At 47.8% G+C, this 13,410-nt stretch overlaps 1 protein-coding gene across 4 annotated transcripts in view; it reads right to left on the bottom strand.

The window, feature by feature from the left end:
* Nucleotides 1–13,389, bottom strand: part of POFUT1 (protein O-fucosyltransferase 1) — a 29,542-nt gene extending 16,153 nt beyond the window's left edge. For all 4 annotated transcript variants that reach the window (XR_005836915.1, XM_040638144.1, XM_040638142.1 and 1 more), the window contains exons 1-4: nucleotides 13,172–13,389; nucleotides 11,371–11,492; nucleotides 6,703–6,885; nucleotides 5,241–5,353 (exon numbers count right to left, since the gene is read on the bottom strand). Coding sequence is in view for 3 of the 4 variants with exons in the window: in XM_040638144.1 (XP_040494078.1) it covers nucleotides 5,241–5,353; nucleotides 6,703–6,885; nucleotides 11,371–11,492; nucleotides 13,172–13,304 (551 nt within the window). In the remaining variant the exon portion in view is untranslated. The remainder of the gene's footprint in view (nucleotides 1–5,240; nucleotides 5,354–6,702; nucleotides 6,886–11,370; nucleotides 11,493–13,171) is intronic.
* Between the last annotated feature and the right edge of the window lie 21 nt (nucleotides 13,390–13,410).

The following is a 13,410-nucleotide window of genomic DNA, read 5'->3' as shown; positions in this document are numbered from 1 at the left end:
CTACTGAGATTCCTCCACCCGGCTGGGGTTTCTCTATGAACAGCATCCCCCAATGTGCCCAGAGCCCGTATGTCGGACAGTGGATGAAAAACATACTGAGTGCAAAGGTTGCAGGGACAGGAAGGCAGCAGGACCTTGCTCTCTATGTCCCTGTCAGGAAGGACTACCTTTGTCTCCTGCTCTTTGCAAGGATGGCTCCTCATCCTTCGGGTCTCAGTCTGGTCCCAGCCCTGCCAATTACATGTCGCCTGTTTATGGCCTCTGAGGAAGGCTGCAGCCTGAGAGCACAATAATAACAAGGGCTGAGGACCGAGCAGGGAAGACGGTTGTCGAGCACATCAGTGTGCGCAAGGCAGCAAAGGAGAAGTGGGACAGGGAGCCCTCCCGCAGGAGCCGAGGCTTGGGAGTGGCAGCTGGGCTTGGAGGGTTGGGAGGTGTTTGCAGAGCGAGGTGTTTGGGTTGGGTGTGAAGAAAGGGGCGTGCCCACTGCAGTGCTGCTGTGTTTACTGTGCAAAATGGAAAACTTCAAGGGAAGTTAACCCGGTCAATGTGGCCATGTCTCTAAGACATAAAGTTGAATTTCTAAAAAGTTGCAGCGGGTTTTATGCAACAGAACAATGATGGTGGTCATAGTTAGAATTTCCTAAGAGTTCCAAATACCTGTTACCTTCATGCCACAAGAATGGTTCAGCATGATGGTCCGTGGTCTTTCAACATTTGATTGCAATTAGTATCTGTTGAATCAAACCTCTGCCAGGAGTATTCACAGACTCAGAAGCAGCAGAGCTAGAAGGATTCTCAGAAATCACCTAGTGGGGAAGAAATACCTGTTATCCCCTTCTCCTAGAATTAGCTGGACACATGGCAGCCCCAAATAAAGAGATTTCTCTGTACTTCTTGCAGCTAAGGTATGACCACGTGTGTAAGAACCAGCCAACGGGATGCAAGAGGGTTACATGGGACTTCTAGAAAGGTTCCTTAAGAAGGTGAGGCTGTGCCCCCCTTCTGCCCTTTTTTCCTTCCAGCTGCCTGGGGCAAGGCTGTAACAGCTAAAGCTTCATCGGCCCTGTGAGGGGACACTGAGGATAAAAGCCAGTACTGGGCCAGTACTGGGCCGGCTAGGCGGAGCTGGGAGCCTGTGTCCTGACAACACGACGGAGCTGCCATCGAGTGGTGGGTTGCGTACCTCAGTACTTCTCTTACTTCAGAAAACAACACATTTCTAGCTTCTTAATCTGCTGTTATTCGGGGTTTTCTGTAACGTGTAGCTTAAATTAAGCCTAGTATACCTAGACCTGTGGCCATCCAAACTTTTAGTTGATATATAAGAGGATTACTGGTTAAAGGCAGTGGGGGAAGGGACCTGAGCCCCTCCACGCTGGCCCTGTGTTGCCAGCCTCGTGGCACCAGAGGCCCTTATCAAGAACTCTGAGGAACAGTATGGAAACCATGGACCTTGCTCACCCCCTTCACTTTACAGAGGGAACGCTGGCCAGAGAAGGGAAGCAATCTACCTCGTCATACAGTGAGCCGGGGAAGAGCCTGACCCTTTCGAATGCCATTCTCCCTACACCCATACCCCCGCCCCCAAAGGACAACTTTCTAGAGCAAGCAAGTGTGCTCTATTTTAGAAAATGTTTAGAATATACACACTCTCCGCCTCGCTCCTACAAAGCACTCAGGCTTCTTATCAGCCTGCTTCGCCAGGGCCTACAAAGCCCTGTGCACTCTGACCCCTGCCCACTTCTTCTCCAAGTTCCTCGCCTGTATGGCAGATTAATTCTTCCAATCTCCTCTTGTTAGGTGGACTCTATGTCCCCTCCCAATGGCACGTAGCAGATGTGACACTGTCTCAGTCACCAGGCCCAGGCTTTAGGAGCCAGCGGCTTCTACTTCCCATCTCTTGAAACATTCACTCCCTGGTTGTGCCCTGTCAGAACTTGGCTGATAGGCTCAGAAGTTCAAGCCACATGGAGAGACCGAGCATGCTCACACCAACCAACTGCCCCAGCTGAGCTCCCCGATGACAGCCAGCATTACCAGCTAGCCATGAGCCTCTTGGACATGCAGCCCAGCAGGGCTTCCAGACTCCAGCCCCGCTGACAGCTCACTGCAACCACAGGAGACCAAAAGCAAGGAGTGCCCAGTGACCCCAAGTATCCATCAACAGATGAACAGATACACAAAATGTGGTCTGTGCACATAATGAACTATTCAGCCTGAAAAGGACTAAAATTTTGATACATACCCCAACCCAGATGAGACCCGAAGACATTATGCTAAGTGAAATAAGCCAGACACAAAAAGACTAATATCACAGAATTCCACTTATATGAGCCCTAGAAAAGGCAAATTCAGAGACAGAAAAGTTGAACAGAGGGATGGGGCGGGGGGCATGGAAGAATGGGGAGTAGTTGTTTAATGGGTACAGAGGTTCTGGGGTGATAAAAACATTCTGGAGACGGACGGTGGTGGCAGCTGCACATAGCACGGCACAGCACTTAACGCTACTGAACGTACACTTAAAACAGTGGTGACAAAATAACTAAATCACACACACACACACACACGCGTTCCGTCGGCACAAATACACATATATACCCCAGTAACCATTTCTGGAAATCTCGTGTTTATGTTTGGAACTGATCCTGCTAGCAATATTGACTAAGCTGGTAAATGTTGATATTAACTCCTCCTCAGAAAAGAACAGTTAAGTAATCCTCGACTACAAACTACACACAGTAGTTTCACTGGAAGCTCATCTGTACAGGTACACAGATGTGTACAAAAGTACCTGGGGGACGGAAGTAATACGTCAAGCTGCTAAGAGTGGTTTTTGAAGGGGGGGAGGTGGATTATGAGTAAATGTAATTCTCTTCTTTATTAAAAATTTAAAAATCTCCCACTAAATCTGTGGTGGGTATTCTAAAGGGTATTTATGCCAAGAAATTAGATGTTTAGCATGGACTGAAACTTTGTACGGCTGGCATTCTAGAAAGAAAATGGAAAACGAAGAAGAATGCCTCACTGAGCTCTGTCAACTCATGGAACTCTGAGAAATAATTACCCGCTGCTGGGGAGCCGTTCCAAAACCGGGTTATTATGCAGCAACAGATGACGGAACAGTCCCCATTCTCCTCCTCACTCACTCTACGCCAGCCACACTGGCCTCCTGTCTGTCCCTCCACCACACCGAGCCTGTTCCTGCCTCAGAGCCTCTGTGCTCCATGTCCCCTGCCATGAAGACTATCTTTCCCTCCAGCTTTTTCCATGGATGGCTCCTTCTCTTCAGGTCTCTTGTGGACTGAATGCGTTCCACCTCCTGCCCCCTCTGATTCATAGTTGAGGTCCCAGCCCCCAATGTGATGATATTAGGAGGTAGGGCATTTGGGAGGCAATAAAGTTTAGTTGAGGTCATAAGGGTAGAGCCCCCATGATAAGATTAGTGCCTTGTAAGTAAGCCTGCTCTCTTGAACATGTGAGGACACAGCAAAAAAGGCAGCAAGCAAAGAAGATCACCAGAACTGAACCATGCTGGGATCCTGATCTCGGACTTCCCAGCCTCCAGAAGCAGGAGAAATAAGTGTCTATTGTTTTAGCCTCCAGTCTGTGCTGTTTTGTCCTAGCAGCCTGAGCTGACTGAGACAAGGTCTCAGCCCTCCAACCACACATCACCTGTTTATGTCCTTCATGGCACTATGTCTTCTGGAAGCAAGGAGGTGATCAAATGGGAATGCCCTATCTGCGATCAACCACAAGGAAGGAGCAGAACCTGCCATGACTGAGTATCCTCAGGAGCTCTGGAATTAGCTCAGAAATCCCAAATGGGAATGGGCAGCTGTAACAGGCACAGCTATTCTCCACAGTGACTAAGAATGGGTGCTCTGGAATCAGATTGCCTGGGTTCAAGTCCTAGCTTTGCCACTTCAAGATGTGCGACCTTGGGCAAGTGACTTCACTCCTCTTTGCTTCAATTTCCCTATGTGTAAAGCAGAGAAGACAATAACTCCTGTTGCACAGACTTGTGGAAGGATCCAATGAGTTATCACCTCAGAAGACTTAGGCAGTGAAATGAAAACTTAGAACAGTGTTTGGTACACAGTAGGCACTAAATAAATAGCAGCTTTATAGCGTGTTAAAGAGTTACATTCAGCCTGCTGCTGCCCTCTCAACAGCTGGGTTACCCTGGGCAAGTTATCTTACCTCACTGAGCTGTTTCCTTAACTGCCAAATGGAAATCGATCATAAAACCCACTTCATGAAGTTTCTCAAAGGCTCATATGAAACAAAGCACGTGAATAATAATATTAACAACTAATATTGGTTGGCCCCCTACTATGAACCATGCACTCTAAGCCCTAGGAGGCAGATGCCACTGGGCCCCTTCCATTCAACCATGAGGAGATTCGAGCCGGACAGCTGGAGAGGCTGCTCAGGGTCTCCTGAGAAAGAGGCAGGGCTGAGTCCTGAGCACGGACTCCTTTCTCTACATCAGTCTATCCTTGGTCTATGGAATACCGAGGCTTATGACCATGCATGCATTCACATGTTCCTCGCAGCCCTGAACCCGAGTCTGACTTTCAAGCCCACGTTCCTTCTTGCCGTGCTATCGCATCAAGGCAAGTGCCCTCTGTTCCTTAGCATCGTTATGACTAGCCCGTGGCTCCCTGAACGCTGAGGCTGGGTCTTCCTCATTTTTATATATCACCTCTGGCCTTTGAGCACTATGTCTCATACATGACAGACGCCCTATAAATATTTCACAGCCTGTGCCTGTGCCCTGCTAACCTATTTTTTTTAATAGGGCCTACTGGAGTGCAATTAATAAAGCACATCCAATTATTATCAGGATGACATCATTTCTCAGTCTGCACCTGAAGTTGCTTTTCTCTAGAAGCTGCTTCCAATTTTCACCTTGTGAAGAGGAAGGTAACAGGGGAGTGATTCTCACGCCTAGAGGAGGAAATCGAGACCCATGTGACTGCACAATATTCTTTTTATGACATCCTTTATCGGCCGATAAACTCTTGCTCAACCTTGTGGCAGGTCAACGTCCCACCGTGTCAGGCGTTAAGATGGGAACAGATCACACAGGATCCCAAGTTCAACAGACAGAATGGCTGCACCTTTGGTCGCAAACATCAGGGTGTGGTAGAGGGGGAGAGGGCCAGGAAGGTGCTGCATTCTCAGGGGCCCCATGCCCCTTCCCTAAACCCAGCAACACTACCCCCTCCAAGTACCTCTGGATCCACTGGTCTTTGTAGGAGGCGCTGAAGGAAATGCCGGAAAAAAGTTCAGACTTGTTGAAACTCACATGAAACTGATCCCAGAATGGGCCAAAGGGATTTCCTTCCTACAGAAAGAGAGAGATCAAAGACTTACTGAGAAGGAGGAAAAGCCCTCTGGGGATGTGCTGAGGAACTCTGGGTGGGGGATCCCTGGTGGACTAGACTTAGGTTGGAACACCTCATAGGATGGCCAATAGGAATGTCACTTTGTAAATCCTGAGCTGGGGACTGAGGACAGCAGCCTGGCCTCCAGTCTGGTTTCCAGCAGACGTTCACCACAGTGTCTAAAAGAGTCTTTCCGACTGCCATCCCACATCCCACTGACCCTGCAGCACTGGTGGGGGTAGAAGAAGGAAGTGGATCTTGGATTTGGGCTTTAGATCTTGGACTAGAGCTTTCAGAGACTTTCAAGACCGGCTAACACTATACCTTTATTTTCAAGATGGAAACCAGGGCCCAGACAGGGTAAGACCCTTGTCCAAGGTCAAACAGCAAGTGAGGGCAGTGTCATGGCTCTAAGCCAAGCCTCCTTCCTCAAATTTCACGGCTCTTTCAACTACCCACCCTATACTTTAGCATAAGCACTGAAAGACATATTGGGGATTGTCTTATTCCCAAAGTGCCAGAAAATTACAAATTTCTCTTGATAAAATATGATCGTTTCTTATTTACCTGCTTAAAGGCAGGAAAGTATACAAGTTAAGAGGGTGGGTAATGGAGCCAAATTACGTAGGGTTGAATCCCAGCTTATTTGCTACGTGACCTTGGGCAAAATATTGAAACTCTGCGTTGCACTCAGTGTCCTCTCTATAAAATGGGGATATTAATAGTACTTCCCTCATGAAGCAGTTTAAAGATTAAGTGGGTTAGTATGTGTAAAGCTCTTAGCATGGTACCGGCATATAGTAAGTGCCACAGAAGCATTAGTTATTATTTGGGGCACCTGGGTGGCTCAGTCCAGTTAAGTGTCCGACTCGATTTAGGCTCAGCTCATGATTTCAGGGTTGTGAGATCGAGCCCCCTGTCATCAGGCTAGCGGAGCTTGCTTAAGATTCCCTCTCTCCTCCCTCTCCGTCTGTCCCTCCCCCCCCCAGTCTGGAAAAAAAAGAAAGTATTAGTTATTATTACTCATGTGGCACTTTACAGTTTATAAGCACTCTTGCACCTGGCCCTCATGACATTTATGAGTGAGACAGAGCAGGGATTGGTGTCTTTATTTTGCAGGTAGAAATAAAGGCTCAGAGGAATCAAGGTCCTCTGCCCAAAGTGACACTGCTGACGAATGTCAGACATGGGACTTAAATCTCCGTCCTTCTATGTTAAGCCCTTCTAGTGCCTTTCCCCACATTTGCTATCACAGTGTCTCGGGGGCCTAGACAACCTGCAACAGGCAGACAGGGTCCCCCAGACCCACCTTCATGGGGCATGTCTTCTTATCAGGGCTTCGCTGGGCTGCCACCTCAAAGCAGTAAGCCACTCGCCTCTCAGGGGGCCAGTGAGTGGGTGCCAGCTTCTCCATGAAGTCTTCCAGGCTGATAACTCGATGGTAGGCCTGGAGGGGCTCCAGCTTGAAGTACTTCTGGTAGGACACATGCAGCTACAGGAAAAGATGCAAAAGGAGAGGCAGAGATCCCTCCTCAGTATCCTAGTGGCTCTTTTAAAAACATCAGTTAAAACCATACACTCCAAGACCCAGACAGCTCAGACTATAAACCAATGAAAAACTTTTGGAAAAGGTCATCAAAGCTAGAAGAGAAAAAGGTTGGGAGAATTGATTTGCAAACTAACGAAGAAATAGCTAACACCTTTTGTGTTCAAAAATGCTTGCTGATCTAGATGAAAAAAGACAAATGATGTAAAGGGAAATGTGAGCAAAGGATAGAAGTGAACAACTCAGAGCAAAGAAAACCCACAGAGCCAACACACTCAAAAGATGTACAAACTCACTAGTAATTAGAAAAAAGCAAGTCACAATTATAACAAGACCACTTCTCACTTATTAGACAGCAAAGATTTAAAAGCTTAACTTTTTTTTTTTTTTTTTACAGATTTTATTTATTTGACAGAGACAAAGCAAGAGAGGGAACACAAGCAGGTGGAGTGGGAGAGAGAGAGGCAGGCTTCCCTCCAAGCAGGGAGCCCGATGTGGGGCTCGATCCCAGGACCCTGGGATCATGACCTGAGCCGAAGGCAGACGCTTAACGACTGAGCCACCCAGGCGCCCCTAAAAGCTTAACTTTAATTGTTGGAAAGGAAGTGGGGAAACAGGGGCTGCTGTCTATGGCCGGTAGTTGAAATGTAAGCTCTGCAACAACCACTTTAGAATGTAATCTTGCAGCATCTACTAGAATTTAAAATGTTCCTTCCACCTCTATGTATTTTCCCTAGCTCTTCCCCTTTGCACCAGGAGATGGGTATATGCATACTCAGTGCCACAGCAGAAGTACAAGAAAGACCTCAAAGGGAGTCACACTGAAGACATTACGTTCACGACAGTGGCTGCCTCTCAGGAGCCACGAGAGACTATCTTTTGACAACCTCATCTATAATATTTTTTCTTTTACTTAAAAATAGAAAGATGAAGCAAAGAAGAGAAAATGTTAATGATGATCACTTCTAGTTGTGATCAATACAATCACTGTGATTGTATTGATCTCTGTAGTTTTCTCAATTAAAAAAAAAAATTCTTAGAACACCATGGGATAAAAATTGACTTTATCCAATAGGTCAGGGTTCCCAAGCAAGTTCCACTAGTTCATGGGGATAAAGAGTTCTGCACCCAAAAGGCTCCAGAGTTAAACAGACCTGGGAAATGCTGTGTTAAGCTGATTTCTTTACTACAGGACTTCTCAGTATGCTAATGTGTATTTTGAATCTTCAATCAAGGAGGATGGGGAATTGAGAATATAATTTCCCAAACTGATTTAACCACTGCCCCTTCCTTCATGACACACTGGCATTTCAACAAACAGAATTTGGGATATCTAACTATTAGCAACAAGGTCTTGTTGAAGGATTTTATTTATTTTTTTAAAGATTCATTTATTTATTTTTTAGAGAGAGAGAGGACACAAGCAGGAGGGGCAGAGGGAGAGGGAGAATCTCAAGCAGACTCCACGTTGAGAACAGAGCCTTACACGGGGCTCAATCTCATGACCCTGAGGTCACAACCAGAGCTGAGACCACGAGTCGGATGCTTAACAGACTGCGCCACCCAGGCTCCCATCGCTGAAGGATTTTAAACAGAAATAATAAGAGATTTGCCTTTTAGAAAGATCACTCTGGTGGCAGAGGAGAGAACATATGGATAGTAAGATTAGGGGAGGAAGAGGAATAAGGAGGCTATTGCAATGGTCTTTTTATTTGTTCAAGTACTCACTCAACATGTACTTTTGAGCACTAAGTCCAGGTGAAGATGCAGGGCATGGACGGCTTAGGAGAGGTAAAGGAGGGTGAAGCAGAGGGTAAAGGGAGGCATTCAGGATGACTTCTAGGTTCCTGGCTTGGTATCCAGGTGAATGGAGGTAACATAAACTAAGGCTGGGAATATAGGAAGTGACACAGGTTTGAGAAGGAAAGATGCCAAGTTCAGCTCTGTTTTTGTAAATTTGAGGTATCTCTGGGAAATCCAAGTAGACTCAAGGGCTTAGGAATTAGAAACACAGGCTTATGATCAGAGGAGAGTCTGGGCCACAGATAAGATTGGGAGGTATGTGGAGAATAGTGAAAGCCACAAGACTCAACAGAAATTTACAGCAAAGCAAACGATGGTAATAATAGCAACTGATATTTATTGAGTCCTGACTTAGCGCCAGGTGCTGTATGCATCACATTTCATGGCCTTGCTCAGCTAATTCTAAGCGGTAGGAATACAACCATCTCCAGCTTATTTAAGGAGAAACCCAGGCAGACAGACTCTAGATAACTCATCTGAGGTCTGTAGCTAATAAGCAAACAGAAAGAGGAGACACGCCAACATTTATTTTTTATTTTTATTTATTTTTTGAGAGAGAGGGAGTACACATGTGACGGAGAGGGTTGGGGGGTGGTGGGAGGGGCAGAGGGAGAGAGAGAGAATCTTTTTTTCTTTTCTTTTCTAATTTTATTTATTTGAGAGAGGGAGCGAGAGCATGTAAGGAGGGGCAGCAACAGGCAGAGGGAGAGGGAGAAGCAGGCTCTCTGCTGAGCAGGGAGCCCAATGTGGGGCTCAATCCCAGGACCCTGGGATCATGACCTGAGCCGAAGGCAGACGCTTAACCGACTGAGCCACCCAGGAGCCCTGAGAGAGAGAATCTTAAGCAGGCTCTACGCCTAGCACAGACCCCAAGTTGGGGCTCAATCTCACAACCATGAGATCATGGTCTGAGCCAAAATCAAGAGTTGGACGCTTAAGTGACTGAGCCACCCAGGCGCCCCAAGGCACAGCAAAATTTAAACAGTGGGTGGAGAGAGAGAAGCCTCCCGTAGTAAAGAAAAGAAAAGGAGAAAATGCTGAGAGGTCAGGGCTAAAGTAGAAACAGGCTGTGCCTTAGAAGACAGGGGAGCAGGGATGAGAGGCTCACAGGTCCAGGTGCCACCAGGAGGATAGCTGGAAGACTAAAAAAATGACCCCTATATTTGGCAATTCTGAGGTCCCTGGTGGCCTCTGTGAGAACAGTCCCAGTGGGGAAGGGGAGCCTAATGGGATAGGTTGAGTAACCCACAGAAAGCAAGAAGTAGAGACTCAGAAAGATTCTTGGCTGAGAAGCCAAGGCAAGAGAAAGAAAACAAGGCAGAGGGAGATGAACAACGTCTAAACTATAACAGTGAGTGCAAAAAATGAGCACATCGGGGCGCCTGGGTGGCTCAGTCGTTATGCGTCTGTCTTCCACCCGGGTCTGGCTCCCTGCTCAGTGGAGAGCCTGCTTCTCCCTCTCCCTCTGCTGCTCCAACTGCTCGTGCTCTTTCTCTCGCTGTCTCTCTCTGTCAAATAAATAAATAAAATCTTAAAAAAAAAACATCAGCACATCAGTGGCTCCCAGTTACTGAGGACTTCCTATGATCTAAGCACTTTGCATTGATGAACTACTGATTCTAAGAGAGAGGCACACAACGTTCGAGGCATGCTTCAATCACTAATGCATTATGGGAGGTAGCCACGGTTACTACCGGCCTCTTTTAAAGATGGGAAAACTGAAGCACTAAGGGATCAAGGACTCTGTCCAGGCTACACGGCTAGTTACGTGGCAAAGACAAACTATGATCTCAAGTCCTCTGGCTTTTAACCTCTAATTGATAAAAACCTCTCTAAATATAGGCATGCAAAATAATAATAATAATAATAATAATAATAATAATAATACCACCTACGCAGAGAAAAGGCTGTAAGAATGAAATACATTTTTTTGTACATACAAATAGAGTTTTTTAAAGTTTATTAAAAACTTTTAAAGTCAATTCATTAGATTAATTCAGTTCCTACTGCCAGGCCCCTGGGGATACAGTGTGAACAAAGACAGACATAGGATCAGTGGAAGACACAAAGAAAAAACAAGGAATTAGAGGAGTTTGAGTATCACCATGATGGGGCAAGACCGCTCTGCAGCCATACTGCCTGGGTTTGTGGCCTTGAACACAATATTAACAAACCCATGCCTCAGTTTCTCCTTCAAACTGACAATACCATCCATCGCCCTTTGACTAATGGGATGAGCAGAGGATGGGACCAACCAGGGGTGGAAATGGAGCTATAGGTTCAGATCATAGGCTCTGGACTCAGACGGACATGGGCTTGAGTTCCAGCTCTACTACTCATAAGCTGTGTGACCTTGAGCAAGTTACCTAACCTCTTGAAACCCATTTCCTCATAGGAATGTGATGAGGGAGAAGAGCTAGTCCTCATGCAGTGCTCAGAACAGTGCCTGGCAGACAGAAGGCACTGGATAAGTGTTAGCCAGTTACCCAGGGAAGACAGTTTGGGGTGGGGACTGGGGAAGGCTCAGAGGAGCAGGAGGTAAAGCCCAGAGAAGGACTTGGGGTCAAGAGGAGGTAAGCAGGATTGGGGTAGGATGGATAAGGGCTAAGGCCAGTGGGAGGTACTCACATTGGTGAAGGGAGGCCTGTGATGCTGGTACTCAATCCAAGGGGGTACAGCCAAGGTGCGGTTCAACAGCTTTGCAAAAGCCAGGGAGCCCAAGAAGTGATCAGCCTGGTTCCCGAAGCGCCCTGGATGGTATACGGTGGTTGAAGTGAGGCCTGGGGCATCGAGGGCATGGGGCAGGCAGGATTTGGAAAGGATGTGGGGCCGGGGTGGGGAGGGCCAGGACACCAAGGAGAGCCAGGGGAGCTGGCAGCATAGGATCAAGTCTGGACTCATAGGTCTGACACTCAAGGCCCTCAGGTCCTACCCTTCTGCCTCAGCTGCTCCAGGTTCCCTGCCATTTCTCAAACGTGCTCTCCACCTCCCATCCTGACTGCATGCCTTTGCTCCTGTTGTTCTCTCATCCAGGGGTGCCCTTCCACCTCTGTCTCCACTCATCTGTGCATGAAGGGGCAACTCCAATGCCTCATTCGGTGGAATCCTTTCATCAACCCCCTGCTATACTCAATCCCCTCCTCTGCCTCCCACCTTGGATTGGAGCTATCTATGGTTCTTCACTTTTCCTCAAATGTCCTTTCCCACTTCCTGGCCTTTGTACTGGCTGTTTCTTCAGCCTGTGAATACCTCAGGAGCAAGGACCCTGTCTGATTCTTTTCATTATCCCCAGCATGACATCCATTCATTCATTCCACAGATACTGAGAGGCTGCAATGTGCCAGCCTCTCTGCTTGGTGCTGGAATACCGGATTCAGCAAGAAGGATAAGGTCTCTGCCTTCGAGGCACTCACAGTCCAGCTACAGAGACAAGTATATAGTGGTAGAGTATATAGTGGTAAATTCTGATAATTTTAAGGAAGAAATAGAAGAAGTTTGGTGATAGCAGTAAGGTGGAGATTATTTGTGTTGAAGTCACCTAAGCCCTTTCTGGTGACATTCAAGCTGAGACTTAAGAAGGGGAAGAAGTTGACCTGGCAGAAGTGAAGAGGAAGGTGTTCCAGTCAGAGGGAATAGCACAGGTTTCAGGACCTGAGAATGGGTGAGGAACAGAGAGGGAATAAGAGTGGCTGTGGCTGGAGCATCTGGAGAGAAGGGAGTGGTGGTAATGATGGGCAGAGGGCCGAATCATCAGGGTCTGGAGCGTGGAGGGTTTTAAGAAGGAATGACTTTTACAGTAACGATCCACCATCCCATTTAAATTGCAGCTTTTAGATTCTCCCTTACTCTTCTCTATTTTATTTTCCCATAGTGTTCATCCTCTTCTAAGATACTATGTATAATTACTTATTTTTTCTCTTTTATTGTCTGTATCTTTTGTCTATTGTGTGTTATCTCTTATCGTCTGTCTTTCCCAGCTAAAAGGAAGGTTCTACAAGGGAATGGCATTTTCTGTCTTACCACTGCTGTATCCCCTGAACAGAAAACAGGGCTGGGCACAGGGTTGGGGGGGGGGGGGTTCCGATAAATATTTGTTGAACGATTAAAGAATCGTCCAGAGCCAACGTTGAGTCAGTGACATCAAGTCCTGCCCCACTAACTCCATTTACTGAACTGTGGGCTGGCTTAGACCTTGCACAAGACACATAACCTCTTCCGGCCTCAGTTTCCTCATCTGCCAAATGGAAGGGTGGATACAGAGGCCCCTGAGGGCCGTTGCAACTGGGGCAGAGAGGCGAGGAGCAGGCCATGCCCCGCGCTGGGGTTCTCTCCTGGACATGCCAAGGTATCTCTGGGCGCCTCAGAAGAGGGCCTTCTCCTCTCTGGGCCTCAGTTTCCCCATTTGAGCTGACGGCTCGGGAGGCCTTACCCATGCATGGGCAGTAGAGCAGGTAACCAGCCGGGTCCCAGGAGCCCGCGGGCAGCCCCGGGAGCGGCAGAATCAGCAGCAGGAGAGACACACGCAGCGGCAGGGGCGACGATGCCCACGCGGCGGCGCCCATGACGGCTCCGGAGCCCAAGCGCGCCGCGGTGCGGAGGCGGGGAGAGGAGGGGCGCGAGCGTCCGCCCCGCTCCCGGCGGTCCCCGCGCGCCGCCCGCGCGCCGCCC

Source organism: Ursus maritimus, unplaced genomic scaffold (genome assembly GCF_017311325.1).
Source record: "Ursus maritimus isolate PB19 unplaced genomic scaffold, ASM1731132v1 scaffold_22, whole genome shotgun sequence".
Classification (NCBI taxonomy): Eukaryota; Metazoa; Chordata; class Mammalia; order Carnivora; family Ursidae; genus Ursus; species Ursus maritimus.
This window is presented reverse-complemented; position numbering and strand designations above follow the sequence as displayed.